Raw genomic sequence first — 18,896 nt, forward strand, 5'->3', positions numbered from 1 at the left:
GATGATTATTATAAAATAATTGAGTACAGGATCATCACGATTGTTTTTCTAATATTTCCCTTTCCACTTTGGTGGTGGTGGAAGCATTCCTTTATCACTAAATGAAGGGTGATCAGGTTTCACTCCTGAGTCTGTTACTCCAATAATAACTCCATTACCCAAATTTGAATCTTTCCAAAATCCTGAATTTTGATTCAAACCCTAGAATTTAGGATTGTATGTTGTATGTGTTCCCAAAAACGTTTCAACATGGGCTGATATAAAACCCTTCTTTGTTTCCATAGCCTTCACTTCCTCTGCCGTCAGCCTGGCAGCAAAACCTGACATCACATTCTTGTAGCAATACAGGATGCGTGATTGATGATGATCATCGACTGATGATTTTATGATGGTAGCTGCCAAGAACGAATGGTACCAGCTTTCTAAATCTTTTTCCGTGGAAAAAGTAACGTGCTCTGGCTTTTGCACACGAACAATGTACGTCTGTAATACATTTGCGCCAATCTCATTGCCTGTCACAGCAATTGCGTAGAAACTAAATAAAAAAATTAGGTGAGTTAAAATAGAAACCATTTCCATTTAACACTCTTAACTCTAGTTCTCAATTATACAAGAATTAATCCGAAAGTGCAAATGTTTTGAGTTAATGTCGGAATCTCATTCACACATACACACACACACATTTATATATATATATGCACTGCCTCTTAACTAGAAGTTGGTAATGAAATTGTGAATTTGGAGATAAAATTGCTGGGACCTTTCTAACAGATTGTCATCTACGGTTACGGAGAAGAGTTGGAGATCTTCGGTTAATGATTTTTTTTTTTTTAAATTAGGACTTGTTAATACTAACAAAATATAACATTTAAGTAAGTTACACTAAATATGGACTTGTTACACTAAATAAGTAATTTTAAAAAAAATTAGGACTTGTTAATACTAACAAAATATAACATAGAAGTAAGTTACACTAAATATGGAGAGTAAGATTGGTTGACTGTTTAATTCTTTAACCGATAATTAATATAGAAATCAGAAGAGATAACGTCATCTTGGGATGTTGGCATAACTGTACCATTACCATTACCATAGATTTTATTATCTTTTAACTCAATTTTGTCTTCGCTATCAAAAATTAATTTTCATTAATTGTTTTATACTTGGTCCATGTCCTATTGGAAGTGCATGCATTGTCTAAAGGAAAGCGCTTAGTTATAAGCTATAAAAAGTGCTTCGAAAGGAAAGGGGTCTTATGTTATCATGAAAAAAATTTTGATAGTTAGTGTTGTAATCCTGTTATTGCTGCAGTTTACAAAATTTGATTCTTAAGGCCATAATTTTTCTTCTTCTTAATCTTAGTTTGTGTGCATGTGTGTAGTAACGAATTGTTTAATAAGATGCAAGAAGCCCTTTATTTTCTCTGTATTCAAGTACCATGTTCAAATCAAGCAGCCAAAGGGATGTGAAAAATGTCATGGTTAATCTATCGAATACCATGTTCATAACTGTACCATTACCATTATCAAATTTACATGGTTATTGCTGATCTCCTTTAATTTGTTTATCTCAAAAATGCCAATTTTTTTTTTTTTTTTGTGGTCCACTTCTAAGTGATGAAAAAAACAATTTGATTAATGAAACAAGTGACAAATGGTTGCTCAAGTGAAAGGGCATCGACCTCCCTCTCTTTATAATTAAATCCCTTCTTAAAGGATTAATTACACTCATTCAAAAAAAGAAATAGTCATACCAATTATTTTTATTTTCTAATTTGAACCAGCTTACCAAAACTTTTTTAATCCTAAATTGCATTAAAAGAATAAAATTGATTAATAATAAATCATAGGTTACATAAGGTTCAAATGCAATATATATATAATATAAAGAATCTAGTGATCTTAATTAGAACAACACATAACAGAAATACTTTCCAATATCTTAATAATAACAAAATCAAAACACCATCATATTTTTCGAAAATACTTCAAAAACACCAAATTCGAACCAAGTCACAAACAAGACAAACGTACCATGGAAATTTGAGCCACAAATCCACAGTGCCACCAGTCTCATTTTCATCAAATCCCATGCAAAGATAAAATTTTGAAAGTTAGTGGCGACTAGACAACCAGTGGTCCAACAAACAAATAGCACTAGAAACCCCAAAAATTTGCTTGATTTGTTCCCATTCAAAATCACTTCACTAATAAATAAACCCAATATAAATGTTCTGAACTATTGTTGTTCAGGATTTTACATACGTTAAAGTTTGAAAAAATTATTACATTATATGTTTTAATAATTATATGTTTTAATAGTGTAATAACTGTAAAATATATTAAACAATATAATTTCATAATACAATGATTTTATACTATTAAATCATATGATTTAATTTTTTTTGAAGTTTAATTAATTAATTTTAGGATCATGGGCTAGATTATTACCGTATATATATAGTAAAAATATTCTTTTATTTATTAAAATAAAGATACCACTAATAGATTAAAAAATATAACTTTTAATATATTAAAACTTGTGATTTTTTTAATTTTAGTAATATGCCCATATTAATAAAATGAGGATATTATATATATATAGAGAGAGAGAGAGAGAGGCTACTATTTGTTCCACGTTACACCACAAACCTTTTTATTTGAAAGAATTTTAAAATTAAATTAATATGGCAAGCCTTGCTCCAGCAGTTCTGTTCGATGGTGATTTTTTGGAAAGCTCAGATTTTGATACGGTCTAAAAGGACAACTCAATAGAGCCATGTCAATATCAGGAGAATTAAAATATAGTAGTTCTGTTGTTTACATTTATTTAATAAATGTGAAGTGTATGAAAGAGGTTTTAAATGGCCACCCATTTTCATGATTTCTGACTTGGGGTTGTATGTTTCTCTTACTGGATATTGAAACTGATTCAGAATCAGTCATTTAGTTGATTTATGTTGATAAGGTTCGCATTGAGATCCTTAAAATATGACATTGAAGCTTCTCAATTAAGTCAATTATAAGCCAAAATCATTGTCATTATTTCATGTAAATATAGCTATTATAGTCTTGCAAACATGGAAGAAGCTTCCAAATTATGGTGATTGATATATATGTTAATTTTTTGCTATTAATTCGTTTTTAGGTAAATCATTGTCATTATTTCATGTAAATATAGCCATTATAGTCTTGCAAACATGGAAGAAGTTTCTAAATTATGGTGATTGATATATATGTTAAATTTTTGTATTAATTCCTTTAGTTTTTTTATATTTTAACTTGAGTATTCAGTTGATCACTTTATTTTAAGAAAACCTCACTCCTACAATTAAATAGGTTATTCAATTTAATATGTCTTACATTTTTTTTGTGTATTAAACCATTTGGTATTCGAAGACCACATTGGACCCCAGTTAATTCACATTCGAGTCGGATATGACCACTAGGGTAGAAAAACTCTTCCAACAAGAATTTAACGCAGCTGCATTCACAAGTCTCGAATTGAGATCCGTAGTTAAGATAGAACAGTCTCATACCAACTGATCTACGCGCTTGTTGGTCTTGCATTTTCATTTTATAGTCTCTTTGTATCAAATCTTATAATTATAATTGCTTTATCATGCTGTTAAAGTGAACTACGTTGGACCCAAGCATTATAGATTACAAAGATCTTAATGAAATCTAAATCTTGAATGAGAAAAACATTTACTTATAAAAAGAAAGAAAAAAACTTGACAAAGTTATTAAAAGACAGATATCTCAAGTAAGATCACGAACACAAACAAAGGTGATAAAACTCTTTTTAAGTTTGGTGATAAAAAAAAAATGATTACCTTCTTGTAAAGAAATTAACAGCGTAAATTTTTAAACACATATAATCACTTTAAGATATATTTTTTATCCAATTATTTTTTAAGAATGATTTATTCGCGTATTTTTTTATATATACATGAAAATTAATGTTTACTAAATGAAAGTTCGTATAAGAAAAGAATATTAATTTTAAGGACAAGGCTCACTTAGTGGAAACGTAACAAGATTGACCATTTCTTACCATAATTAATCATGAATCTAGTTAGAAATTCAGTTGCATTGCTTGCTTGATCAGTGATCACTATCTTTTGCTTTTGTGGTTTAAACTTACTTCCAAGTTAATAATTATGATCATATGAAATCAAGCTTAGTTATTGCATGAATTGGAAAACAAAATATACAATATAGTATTTTAATCGACTTCAATTGATCCCCACTAATTCTATCAAATTATAATTGGATCTTATATATATCTTAAAAATCCTTTTAAAAGATGCTAAAATTATTTATTTATTTATTTATTTTTTCTCTTCCCCTTTGAATGCTGGCTGCTCTCTGTCTTTTTATTTTTCCAATGCCAGACTTGCACTCTACTTCAATATGTACACTGACTTTATTGGCCAGCAAAAGCAACTGCTTTACAAATCTAGAATGTTTTTTTTTTTTTTTTTGACAGCAAGAGTATAAGAGTCTACTTACTGCAGATGATAATTATGTCTTCGCTTAGAATTTACTTTTGCGTTTTATGGTCCTAAATTAATTCTTTATTCATTGTTATTAGTTAATCCGTTGACAATATATATATAGATTCAATTGTTCGTTGCAATGAGGTCAGAAAATTGAAAGGTATGGACATAACTTAGAGTTGAAAAATGAAAAATACCAATAATCTCAGAAACTGCCCCTCTTTTTCTTTTTTTTAGAGTAAATGTTACATTAATTAAGTAGCTAACAACTCATCATACGAGTATGGAAATTAAAATCTAACCTTCATGACACTATTATAGAAAAAAAGATTGTCATAAATGAAAATTTTAATAATTGTCCTATTCACATTTAACAAATTACTTTTAAAAATATAACAATGGATAGGCAACTTAAAATTTTATCCTAAATTTCATTCCAAACAATATGGTATGTGATCACTTGTCATTCATTAAGTGATTGACGATTTTTCATGAAGTTTAGGTGAATTAATTATATTATTTCATCAATCAGCAAATAAATGCCACATCTTTTGGGATAGAATTTTCTTAAAATAATTAATATATAATTTCCTTATTATTTTGCAGACCGCAAAAAAGCAAAGGGTTTACATATCACACAACTATGGTCTCCCACTAAGGATTAAGGATCAATGATCCTTTGATCAAAAAAAGGGGAAAAAATGTGTTTATTCATTGGATTATGGCGTGGCATAAAGATGACAACTTTAAACAAGATAATGCAAAATCTAAAATGAACTGGACTTTTATTTTCTCAATAATTTTAGTAAATTATGTGCCCCTAAATTGATTTATTTTTATTTTTATTTTTTTTAGGTGCCAACATATGACCAACCACTTTCCAACTTCATTGATATAAGTAGAAAGACATGGGTGGATTTAGCACATGTATGCACATGGAATCTTGCAGGCAGCTGAGCCATAAAGCATAAATACTAATTTATTAATTATTCATTCTCACCACACTCACGAGTGCATATAATCAATTGCAATGGAATCACTACATCCCCTTTCGAATTAAAAAAAGTATACGGCCAAGTAAAAATTGAAAAACAATCAAAATAAAAATCTTTTAGGGGCCTAAGACTAAGAATATTTGCAATCAAATATTTCATGCGAAATAAGTGAATATGATAATCTATTCAACTGGTGAAATTTTTAGGTAGTAAGAAAAGTTTGGAGTTCAAATTTCTGTCACATAAATTAAAAAAAAATTAATTACCATCATGTTACTGATAAAAATAATAATAATAATCATCATCATCAATCGTGGCGTTTTTAGAATGATATACAAGTGTCAATTCTAATATATAAGTGAAGGCACTTATTACATAATGAGCTATTAATATGTATCCATATTTCAGTTTTTGACCAAATAGAGGGATTATTATTTAAAAGCTCTCTAAATTAAGGTGTGCATGGTGTTGAGAATTAAGATACTGTAAATTTTATTTCAAAACAAGTTTGTTAAAACTAGCATATTGTCTAGCAAACGGCTACAGAAAAATGAAATAATATAGTTATGGAATGAGTGGTTAATAAATAAAAGTAGTGAGTGTCTATCAACTGCTTTAATAGATGTAATTTTCAAATCAAGTAAAAATATAAATATAATGAGAAAGATTTTATTATAAAGTGTCTTGTTTTCCTTTTCTTAATGTATTATTGTCAATTTGCATTATGACCTTTAGTGGTTAATTTTGATGAGAAGTAAAAACAACAGGGAATTATTTTGTCAAATTCCAGAACTATTGGAGTTGATCTATAAATAGCACATGTATCAATGAAGGTGATAAACTTAACCCTAAAATAACGGAAACAATGACTTCAATTATAACAGAAGATTAATCATGAACACATAATAAAAAGGATAAGAGATACATACATAGTTCTTCAATTTAATAGTTTAATTTTTTTTAATGAATAATATGAGTATTCTTCAACTAAATGCTTAACAGTTGTACTTTTAAAATTGAGTAAAAGAATAATAATAATAATAATAATAAAATGAGAAAGATATTATCAGAGCATTGCTTTGAGATGATTTCTTCGAAACAATTATAATTCTTTTAGACACTTAAATTTAGTTTAATACTCAAATATTATTCAAGTTTATTATTCTAAAAGAGAATGAAGATTAAGAAGAATGGGGTGTGTGCCATCTAAATAAATAATGTGTTAAAAAAATTTTATGTTAAAAATAAGATTTTTGGGTTGGAATGCCACTAACGTAGATAGAGAGAGAATAGGATTATTTATGGTTAAGTGATTAAGTCAAATAATTAGAAAAATTAATAAATAAAATAAAAAAGCATGGGAAAGCGAAATCTGCATTATGGCATTTAGTAGTTAATTTTGGTGAGAAGTAAAAACAACAGGGATAGCACATATGTTAATGAAGGTGATAAATTTAATCTAAAGATATATATGAAAAAGAATACTCATCTTCTAATTCATATATTAGTATTTTGATATTTTCATATAATTGATGATTATAGTAGACTTAAAGGGTGCTTACTGAAACTTCCCCTCCAAAGAATATTCAGTTTCGTGGACTTATTTGAAATAAAACCAAAGAAACAGACAAAAATCAGAATTTCACGCATTAATCTTTTTAAAAAATTTTATAGCATAAAAACCTTCAATTAAAACAAAATATAAATCATGAATACAAAAAGAACAATCTTAATAAAGGGATAAGATATAGTGATAGAATTCTTCAATGTATAACAATATAATTTTTTAATGAATTAGATGAGTATTCAATTTTTTTTCATGGGATATTGACAATAAAAGATCTCAATAAGATGGTATTTAAATATTCTCACCTACTTGATAATTTTTTAATAAACTTAAGAGGGAATATTTCTCCTCACTTAGAAAATAGAGCATTGATATAAAAACTAATCCTTAAAAAAATCTTGATAAAAACACAGTTAAAAAAAAGTTCTTTTGGGAAATTTTATTTATTTATTTATTTTTATCGTCATTTTAGGTGTGTTTTTGTAAGGAACTCAAGATTATAGTTTCTCTAGTTTCTTGGACTTATTTAAAATAAAATCAAACAAAGAGACAAAAATCAGAATTTCACGCATTATTTTTCAAAGCCGAAGCCCAAGCCCAAAAGACTCTCGGTTGAAATTTGAAAACATCGAGGAAACTACCCAGTACCAACCCCATGCAAGCCGAAAACACTAGTTCCCCCGGCTCGGCTTAGCCAAATCATCTACCGGCTCACAGTTACTGTTACCACCAACCAAAGACAAGAGTCTAATAATTCCTCACAGTCCGTTAAAAATTTTCACAGCCGCCCAAGCCGATCGGACGGCTGAGATTTAAAAACAATCAAGATCCCAAGGTAGACAAAATAAATAAATGAGTAGATAAAAATGAATAAAGCTGTCAGCCAGGTCAGCCTATCTTTTTCTCGTGGTGCCAATGATTCCTCCAAAATTTGGTCCAAATTTCATGTGAATTTAAATTTATAAATTTTATAAAAAAATTTTTAAATTTAATTTAATTTTTTTAAAAATCTTTTCTCCTCCTCTCATGATATATATTTATATTCCTTGGCTCTTCCGCTTCTCTCACTACTACATTTTTAATCTCTCGGCAGTACCAAATACAGAGCGATAGAGAGAATCGACACTCTCAGCTAGACTCCATCTTCGAATTTTTCTCTCGTCGTCTCTTCAATCTAACGTAAGCTTCTCGATCTCTTTACTTTTGCTTTTTCGTTTTAGTGTTTTTTTTTTTTTGGCTTTTTGTTAATTTGATGTTTAAAAAAAAAAGACGTTGTGTTCGAAACTTTTGATTTCATCGATCTGCATGTTTTATTCGATAAAGAAGGCTGTTTAGTTGCGTGTCTAGTTTTCGTATGTTAGACGGCGCCGTTTTTTGAGCTAGACTGAGGTTGATTTGTGGCCGATCTAGGGTTCAACGGCTGATTTGAGGTGTTAGAGCTGAGATCTAGAGTTCAGTATGGTTGATTGTTGCATATGAAGTGAATCTGGATTATATATTGTGATTTGATTGATTTGAGTGATTGATGATGAGATTTAATTGATTTGATTGTTTGATCTGGGTTGATTTTTTATGGATCTGTGATTTTGGATAATCTGAGTGATCAGATCTGTTGAAAGAGACTTTCTTTAATAGAAGCTCGATTTTTTTTTTTTTTGTTTGAGAGAGAAAATTGCTTCTTTTGACTATTAGTTATTAATAAATTGTTGTTAAAACTTGATTAACTACATGCATTTTTGATGAGTTTTATAAGAAAACTCATATATACCAGAATAAGATTGAGTGGAATGCTAATTAATTGCTCAAATTTTGTTTCCTGTTGAAGTGAATGTTTTTCTACTTGATACAGATTAAGCACATGAAAGTTTAGATGCTAGAGATCGGTATGATGTGAAATGTTTTAATTTGCTTGGTGTATCTTTTGCAGTTTTATAAAAAATGGCCGATGCTGAGGATATTCAACCCCTTGTTTGTGACAATGGAACTGGAATGGTGAAGGTTAGTTGTTTTTTTCATGCTTATTCACTGGTGCCTGTTATGAGCTGTTCTGTTATTTGTTGGTACTCGTGTTAAGAGTTTACCTAACCTCATTTATTTGTCAATATTGCAGGCTGGATTTGCTGGAGATGATGCTCCAAGGGCAGTATTCCCTAGTATTGTTGGTAGGCCTCGACACACTGGAGTCATGGTTGGAATGGGGCAGAAGGATGCCTATGTTGGTGATGAGGCCCAATCGAAAAGAGGTATTCTTACTTTGAAATACCCAATTGAGCACGGTATTGTAAGCAACTGGGATGATATGGAAAAGATCTGGCATCATACCTTCTACAACGAGCTTCGTGTTGCTCCTGAAGAGCACCCAGTGCTTCTCACTGAGGCACCTCTTAACCCCAAGGCCAACAGAGAGAAGATGACCCAAATTATGTTTGAAACTTTCAATGTGCCAGCCATGTACGTTGCCATCCAGGCTGTTCTATCTCTTTATGCCAGTGGTCGTACAACTGGTTAGTATAAACCATGACTGTAATCTGATTTTTCTTTTTCCTTGCTGTTTTCTTAATAGTTGTGACTGAATTGATACTGAATTGGCTTCTTATTTGAACAGGTATTGTGCTGGATTCTGGTGATGGTGTGTCTCATACTGTACCAATTTATGAGGGATATGCCCTTCCTCATGCCATTCTTCGTTTGGACTTGGCTGGTCGTGATCTCACTGATGCATTGATGAAGATTCTTACTGAGAGAGGTTACATGTTTACCACCACAGCCGAACGGGAAATTGTCCGTGACATGAAGGAGAAGCTTGCTTATGTTGCCCTAGACTATGAGCAAGAACTTGAGACTGCCAAGAGCAGCTCATCTGTTGAGAAGAACTATGAGCTGCCTGATGGCCAGATCATCACCATTGGAGCTGAAAGATTCCGTTGCCCAGAAGTTCTGTTCCAGCCATCTCTCATCGGAATGGAAGCTGCTGGTATTCATGAGACTACCTACAACTCCATCATGAAGTGTGATGTGGATATTAGAAAGGATCTGTATGGTAACATTGTTCTCAGTGGGGGTTCAACTATGTTCCCCGGTATTGCCGACCGTATGAGCAAGGAAATCACAGCACTTGCTCCAAGCAGCATGAAGATCAAGGTCGTGGCTCCACCAGAGAGAAAATACAGTGTTTGGATTGGAGGATCAATCCTTGCATCCCTCAGCACCTTCCAGCAGGTGAGAAATTAATTACCATTCAATTTCTGTTGGCATTCCTGTTTTATTTACACTTCTTCAAAGTCTTGACAAAATTCATTGTATCCTTAACAGATGTGGATCTCAAAGGGCGAGTATGATGAGTCTGGTCCATCCATTGTCCACAGGAAATGCTTCTAAGTTCTTTAAGTGCTTGATGGGTGAGTTCTTTTTTTCCATTTAGTTGGTTTTTTGTGTCTCGTTTCGCGAACTCAAGTTGGTTGACATGGAGAAGTGCTAAGGTTGGGGCCATTGAAGGAGGCATATCTCGATATTGATGTTATTATACAAGCTTCTTACAGCGTTTGAGGGGGGCTTATTTCTGTACTCAACCGTCTTCCTTGCCTTGCATTCATCTGGTGTTCAACCAAGTCTTTTTTCTTTTTTTTCCTTTTTTTTTTTTAAAGTAGGATGTTTGTAGCTGGAGATGAAGAGTGGTTGTGATGCTTTTCTATTTCATTTTCTAAATTTTCATATTTGAAGGTTTTTTTTCTCCCCCTCTCAAAAGGAACATTAATGTTAATAGCTATTGTATGAGAAAACTTTAATTAGTGTCAGCTTGCAGTCATAAATTTGGTTATTAAAATATATTTAATACTTGTTTGAGAGCTTTCAATGATGAATCAATGTCTTATTTCAAATTATCGAATGTACTGTATTAGCAACTTGACGCGAGCAAGCATGAATGTCCTATTTGTTTGCATTTTTCAAATTTGTGGGATCATGTGATCGTACGATCAGTATAACGTATTTTTCAAATTTGTTTGTGTTCTTGATTCTTGTATTCAGATTAGATTGCAAGCTAAGCGCAATTCTATCTGTGCTAGTTAGTCAAAAGTTTGCAAATATTTTCCATGCATTTTCTCTACGATGGTGACAGCGTGGGGTGCCACAATGGAAAAGGTTTGGTTTGCTGCCGCTTAGATCTGTGAAATTCAATTTGTAATAGTTTTCTAGTTGTTTTAAGAGCTGGGGAAGGAAATTTATAGAAGATGAGGACTTGGCTTTCTATTTGGTATATTCTTAGGATCTAAGTTTTGATTAAGATGTCCAACAGAGTTAATGTCATGTCCGTATCAACTTATACCTTTTGAAAATGGAACATTGAAGGGGTCTCTTTTTCCTCTTTTGATGATCTTTGAAAGTTACGCTTTATTGAGAGTGAGAGCTGCCCTTTTCTTATTTTAATGGCTGAAAAGTAATGGAATATACCCTTTCTGTGGCGCGCGAGTTGGGTTGTTTGCCTTGGGACCGTAGCAAACTGTTGATCTGCCCTGTTGCAAGAGATGAAATTTTTTTAGAAAAAGCCATATTTTTAAATGTATTTTATCTTTTAAATCATACTTTCATTAAATAAAATATGAAATTCGTTGATTTGGCTAATCTACTTCCCCGGTGCACGTGAGCCTACCAAACCTGACATGTGATAATGATCAAACTGGAATTTAGTTGATTCCAGTTCTAAGGCAGTGAAGTCATAACTTTAAAAAATAAGGCAGGTCCAATAGGACCTGTAAGTTATTCCTGTAAACACCTACCTGTAAGGCTTTATGTCGTCTTCCGAACAGAGAACTTTCGTTCAGTTGGCACAATTGAAGTGGGTAGCCTTCGCTAAGCAGAAAATATTTATTTTATTATAAGACTTTGAAATCAATTTTTTTTTTTAATTCATATAGTCAAAGACTGTAATAGTTAAAAAAAAATGATTTGTGTTATTTTTATTTTTATTTTTTTAGAATCTGAGGCTCTACTTTTAAATTTGATTAAACTATCATTTTCCATTATTTCACTTTGTGGACATGATATTTTATAATGCGAATTCTAAAAATAGTGAAGCCATTCAACCCAACTTAAAAAACAAACTTATAAATATAAGTGTGGTTAAAATCTAAAATTTACATTTTAATTGCTAAGTTGTTATATTTGACCCTTATATTTCTCTCACCAGTCCTACTCTTTAATCAACCTCAATTATTTCCACAATTATCTTTATTAAATAATAAAAAAATAATTAAAAAACAAATATAATTTCAAAAACCTTAGCCACCTTCCACCATCGTTTTCACTTAGTTGCTTTCCATCGCCGCCATCACTACCTCATGCTATCGCACCACTAGTCCTTAGTTGCCAATTACCTTACTAGAAGATTCTCCAGCAGTCACTGACCAAAACCCCTCATTTGTTTGAATTGATTTTAGAAAGATTGAAATGACAGTATAAAAATCAAAATAACATCAAATGAAAAGATGGAAAGAGCAACTTCAGTATAGGAATTAAGAAATTATAAATTAATTGAAATGAATGATAAATAATGAAAACGGTACTAATAAAAAAACAAAATGAATGAAAGCCGCTCTCGGTGTTTTAGTACCTTTTGGAAGATACATAATATATTATGAAAACTATTGAAAATTTTTAAAAATTCATTTAATTTCCTCTAATATTTCAATGTTATTTCCATATGTGTTTCATTAATTTTGAATTTGGAAGCATAATCAAGTTAGAGTTGAAATAAAAGAAAAGAATGGATGAAAAAGATTGCTGTACAACTTTAATTTATTATTTCGCTCATGCATACATATTGAATCAGTGGTAGGTATTAAAATGTGAAGTGTGTGGTTGAAAAAAAAAAGTTACATAAAATTCATTTTGAAAAGGTAAAACTACTATATATTACAAATAATTAAATCAACAAAACACTAAATGAAAAAAAAAAAGCACATAATTTTTAATAACTAAAATAAAATTTTCATATCCCTTTTCTTTGTGGCACGTGAGTTGTGTTATTAGCAAAGCAATTGTTTTTCTATTATTCCAAGAGATGAAAATTTTGGAGAAAGCCTATTTTCTATGGATTTTATATTTTAGACCATTTTTTCATTTAATAAAAAAATGGAAAACCCAATAGTTTGGCTAATCTATCTACTACACCGACACGCTGGAGATTAAGATTTTTTTTTTTTAATAATTTGGGATGGAGTAAGTTCTAATTTGGGGAAATAATTTGCTTGATTTATAAGAGACAACTGTAATTGCGGTGCTTTGTTTATGTTTTTGAGTTTAAGTAATTTATCTTGGAAAAAGGGATTAAAAGAACATGTGAGTAGGAATATTTCTGTAATTATGAAAGTTTGCTTCCTCTAATTTTGTGGGTGTTAAAGTAACACTAATCATGATGTTAATGCACATGGCCAGCATCTGTTTTTCCAACTTCCAACCTCCTCCAACATTCCATTCCAAAAAAAGTATAACAGAAGAAAACATTTAAAGAAAAGCAATTAATGGTCTATTGCTGATAACTAGTTATTATTTGAGTTCATCCACGCCCCACCCCCTTGTTCTTAAATATAATGCAAACGCGTTTATGAAATAAAATTTTGGCAACTCTTTGCATTAGCAAACTCTTGCATTTAGGGTTTGGTGGACGTTTAGAAGGAATGTAAAACATCTTCTTAGACATTATCATTTTAGAGAAATATAACCATAGTCAATTAAAATGTTTAAAATTTTCTTGTTCATTCATCATTATAAAGTTAGTTTTTTAAAGGTCTGATTATAGTGTCATGATCGTATCGTATTGTATCCTATAATTTGAGCACTGGCAGAAAATTATGAAATTAATATTTTTAAAAGTTTGATTATAGTGTCATAATCACACGGCTTCCTACAATTTGAATACTGTCAGAAGATCATAAAATTAATAAAATTCAATAAAATTCAACCACTTACTGACGATACCATAAAATACCGTAGTCACTAACTCAACGATTTTTTGAAAAATAATTTTGATGGTTGATTTATCATTAGATGGTCAATTGGGTCTGCGACACTTGTGGCAAAGACTTTGCAAATAGGCCCATAAATCACATTCCGAATAGGGCCATATAAGAAGATAATAAAAGCTACTTGTATTTTAAATACCGTTTTTTCACAGTTAAAAAATGGAGGACAGAGGGATAATAATATGCAGCCGTTTCTCCTCGCTTAACCAGGTTGAAAAAAGATTGAAAGTTGAGCGCCAATCACTTACAAGTTTACATCAACTGTTCAATCTTATAAGCTCCCCATTACATCCACTTTGAACAAACCAACTGAACATATCTTCAAGAAAGCAGTAACAGTGAGCCCCCACAAGCTTTTCTGCTGTGCCTCCACAGTTTCGGCAAAACCCAACAAAACCCACCTCAAGTGGATCTTTTGAAGACAGCCCATGATCAAGAAACTAACAATATTGATGATGTCCAAAAGTTAATGCAGCAGCTGGGTCTCAAACATCATTTTCAAGAACATAAAGAAAGGGATAGTTTTTGTAAGTGTTGTAAGTGTGAGTGCGAGGGGGGAATTTTATGAGAGGATTGTTGGGGTTAAGGGGCCAACGTGTGAGAAGGAAGTGGAGCGAATGGTGAGGTGGATTAAGTACTTTTTGAGAAGTAGTAGTAGTGATTGTGATTGTACTTTCGGTGGCAGCTTGGACTTTCCTTTAACCGTAGATGAGTTCTTGAAGAACGACCCTCCGAATGAGTAAATGTTAGTTTTGAATTTTCATTGTATTGTTTGTGAGTGCTTCTACTTGGGATTCAGCTTTGTTCTAGAGATGATTTGTCAAATACTCAATGATGATTTTCGTTGAATTTGAACAGAGATGTGCTACATGAATGAAATTGATTTCATAATGTTTGGATGAGACCGCTGATCAAAAACATGCTAAGCAACATAGAGGACATTAACATTAAGGCGGTAATAAATTATTAAGGACAACTTATAAAGTGTAGCATAAGTTTATAAACTACCAACAATATTGTTCACACTACAAGTAACAAAATTAGCCCATCCCGAACTCAAATAAGAAAACTCAGCGTACCATTTCCAGCGACAATATTACGCCAAACTTCAACAATCATTAACAAATTCTGGTGTAGCTTTTGCTCAAGCACGGTACTTCACGGACTTCATCAGCTCTACGAAATCCCTAAAAACTGCAGCAAGAACACAAGTCAATATGCTGGCACGGAGAATTTTATGCAACATAATAGAAAATTGTTAATGAACAATAGAAGCATAATCAAGAGGGGAGACCTCAAATTATACACTTTCCACCCATTATGAAAATAGTCTTTTGTTCATTAACAAAGGTGTGGAAGTGTCTCATAAGTCATATCAATCTTTATGAAAATGCTCGAACACCGAAAAGTGGGGTGTGTTTCAAAAAGAATTTCTGAAAACTAAATTATATGCAAAAAAATAGATGGTATCAAAAAATGCATTACCGCAGTCTGAATCATGAGGTCCTGGGGATGCTTCAGGGTGGTATTGGAGGGACATGACATTTAGTGCTGGATAAGCAAGACCGGCACAGGTACCGTCATTAAGATTGATATGAGTCACTTCCACACCTTTTGGAAGTGTAGCAGGGTCAACTGCATAGTTATGATTCTGCAAAATATAAAATTAAGGTGTATAAATGAGCAAACTAAAAAGGGGAAAATAAATTATAGAAAATTTTCAAACTAGCACCCAATTAATGAAAGTTAAATCCAAAGTTTTGAACTGTAACAACTTTAGCAGAAAAAGAAGCACTACGTTATCTGATTCATTTCTACAAGTTTAATATCCCAAGAATAGGATATCTTCCACTAAATTTTTCCAAATAAAAACTTGTGCTGTAAATGGAAATTTCTAGAAATCAGGCCATTAGCATATAATCAAGTTCGTCTAAACACACCTGAGCACTAATCTCTACCCGGCCATTTTGAATGTTATGAACAGGATGATTTCCTCCATGATGACCAAACTTCATTTTAAAGGTTTTACCACCCAAAGCCTGACCAAGTAACTGATGGCCCATACAAATTCCAAAAACAGGAACCTTTCCTAGTAATTCCTTAACTATTGCAACAGCATATGGAACTGCAGATGGGTCTCCAGGGCCATTACTGAAAAGAACTCCATCTGGCTTCAACTTCAAAGTTTCTGATGCCGGCCATGTTGAAGGAACGACAATGATTTGACAGCCATACGATGCTAAACGTCTCAGTATATTATGCTTGATCCCAAAATCATATGCAATAACCTTTAATTCAGAAGGAAAGAATTGTGAGAGTGAATTCTAGCAATCCAATATTTTTATTTTTCAAACACAAACTTTGAAAAACAATACTAACACGGTAAGTTTTGCTGTTTCTCTCATGGGTGTTAAAATCCCAATCTGGTTTTGTGCTCTCAACCCATTCAAAAGGTTCCTTGCCTGAAACATCACTAATTAAATCAATACCTGCAAAACAGAAAATGGAAACTCATGATTGCTTATATCCTGCAACATTAAAGAATTCTATCCATTAATTGCAACATATACATACCTACAATGTCCCATGAACGAGACATCTCTAGAAGTTCCTGATCTGATTTAGATTCCTCAGTGCTTAATACACCAATAAGGCTTCCATCTTGCCTTAACCTTCGGGTGATTGCACGTGTGTCAACATCAGCTATTGCATAATGCAAGAGTGCCGAAATCAAACATAGGTCAGTGGTTGTTTCCCAAAGAGCAATGTCAACAAACCATCTAGGTGATTAAGGGCACAAAATTTAGCTTACAAATTCCCATGATATTCCTTTCTGCTAAATAATTGCCAAGTGTTTCTGCACATCTCCAGTTTGAAGTACTGAAAACGTTTATTTAGAAACGTAGATCAACATATAACTAATGCTTATTAGGGATAGTAGCAAGCATGCATATTCAAAGAGCAACACTAAAGAAGGACAGCTTACCCTATACTTAAACTTCTTATCACTAGACCAGCAAGGAAGCACTGTCTTGATTCTTCATCATCTGGAAGAGACAGTATCACATTAAATTAAGATGTACAACAGTAGGAGTGTGCAAGTTTATATAACCATAAACATCGCCTACCAAAATTTACACCAGTGTTTCCAATATGTGGGTTTGTCATCAGAACAAACTGACCAGCATAACTAGGGTCTGTCAGAATTTCCTGATACCTGCAAAATAAGCAAACAGCAACAACGAATCAGACTCTACGCATGAATTTCTAGAGCTCGTCAACTCTTCTGGAAGTTAACCATGTTAATTTTCATATTCTCTTTGGTGAAGATATTAAATTTTTCTGCCATTGGACAAATATTTTCACTGTAAATGGATCCATTACCAACCAGAAACAAACTGTTGTTAACCAGTAAATATGGCATTCATTGAGCTACTGACTTATAACATAACCTAACAGCGAAAGCTCTCAATCAACTAGTGTAATTCCATATCACAAGAATCAAAAGCTCCTATATTGACAGGCGCTAAATCTATGACATAGGACCGATCAAAAGGGACAAAATAATGGCATGACAGCACCACAAATCAGGTACCCTGTTAATTCATAAGAAATCCTGCCAACTACGGCTTCTTACTAACACCTAATATGATGTCATATTCAGAAAATCTAGACACAACCAAAGTACCATACTGTTGTGACACTCTCTTTAACTGTTTAATATAGTATGATAATAACAAGTACCAAATGTGCCATAATTCCAGACTCTTAAATTGCTTCTTAGACTTTCCCCAAGTTATCAAATTTACAAACTCCTGAATAAGAAAAAAGAAAAATTTCCACCAAAGCTAAAGAAGAAAAGTGTATTCAAAATGGGTTGAATAATTTGCTGCAAAAAAACATTTTCAAATAATTTTTTTACACAGCCTCAAACCACTTCAGCGACAAACAATAGAAGTTAATTAAACCCAGCAAATAAAGTAAAAATAAAAAATAATCTCACCCAGTCAAAGATGTATTGAAAACAACTTCACCAACTTGGGTCCCTGAAGCACCAAACGATTTAGCCCTCCAAATCGAACCATCTTCAAGCACAAGTCTAGCATTCGCAACATTCCACGGCCTTTCCACCAAACCTAATTAATAAGCAGACACTAATTTTAACACCCAAATAAACAAACGACTCGAGCCTAATGCCTTCCAGCTCAATTTCATTTCTGGGTCCATTTTTTATTCATTTTTCAAGCATAGTACAAATATATATTTATTGAAACAAGGCAAAGGGTTTATAGCATTACCAGTGGCGGCGCCCTTGGAAGAGTGGGGAGCAGAGCATTTGATGGTGACAATTCTGAATTTAGAATGCCTTGGTGGCTTATTCGGAGCAAAGAAAGTCGACGGATTGTTAAGAGCAAAGTTTAAGCCTTGCGTCGCCATTATTAAATTAGCTTTCCCTTCTTCTATGGGGTTTTGTTATTGGTCGCTCTTTAAGTTGCAGAGCAAGTTCTTAATCACTTTGGCTAGGTTTTTAGTGTCGTCAAGGGAGCGACACACGTGGGCATATGTATTTTATTTTAGGGGTTGAAGCCATTGGGAGCCCTCCGAAAAGAAATCCTCTCGACACCCCTTTTTCAAGGCAAATGCTATGTTACAATTAATGTAACATACACACTCAACAACAACCACACAAATTGTGTGGGCCCATTATTTGTGTGGTTGTTGTTGAGTGTTTATGTTACATTAATTGTAACATAGGGGCTCCCCTTTTTCAATTATAATACCGAAAATACTCTTTTCTAAATAAACAATGTTTC

The 18,896-nt window shown here is 32.3% G+C and overlaps 2 protein-coding genes across 2 annotated transcripts; one reads left to right on the top strand and one right to left on the bottom strand.

The window, feature by feature from the left end:
• The first annotated feature begins 8,075 nt into the window (after positions 1–8,075).
• On the top strand, positions 8,076–10,916 carry LOC102577980 (actin-7). Its single transcript, XM_006464503.4, has 5 exons — positions 8,076–8,242; positions 8,991–9,061; positions 9,174–9,567; positions 9,669–10,282; positions 10,376–10,916. Exons 2-5 carry the CDS (start codon positions 9,002–9,004, stop codon positions 10,439–10,441), a joined length of 1,134 nt encoding a protein of 377 aa, XP_006464566.1. The 5' UTR covers positions 8,076–8,242; positions 8,991–9,001; the 3' UTR covers positions 10,442–10,916.
• A 4,074-nt stretch (positions 10,917–14,990) lies between these two features.
• On the bottom strand, positions 14,991–18,694 carry LOC102620935 (carbamoyl-phosphate synthase small chain, chloroplastic). Its single transcript, XM_006464504.4, has 10 exons — positions 18,381–18,694; positions 18,086–18,218; positions 17,211–17,299; positions 17,069–17,129; positions 16,895–16,962; positions 16,657–16,785; positions 16,462–16,571; positions 16,023–16,370; positions 15,568–15,733; positions 14,991–15,276 (listed from the first exon to the last, which is right to left on the bottom strand). Exons 1-10 carry the CDS (start codon positions 18,517–18,519, stop codon positions 15,227–15,229), a joined length of 1,293 nt encoding a protein of 430 aa, XP_006464567.1. The 5' UTR covers positions 18,520–18,694; the 3' UTR covers positions 14,991–15,226.
• Between the last annotated feature and the right edge of the window lie 202 nt (positions 18,695–18,896).

The sequence above is a fragment of the Citrus sinensis genome, chromosome 7 (genome assembly GCF_022201045.2).
Source record: "Citrus sinensis cultivar Valencia sweet orange chromosome 7, DVS_A1.0, whole genome shotgun sequence".
Classification (NCBI taxonomy): Eukaryota; Viridiplantae; Streptophyta; class Magnoliopsida; order Sapindales; family Rutaceae; genus Citrus; species Citrus sinensis.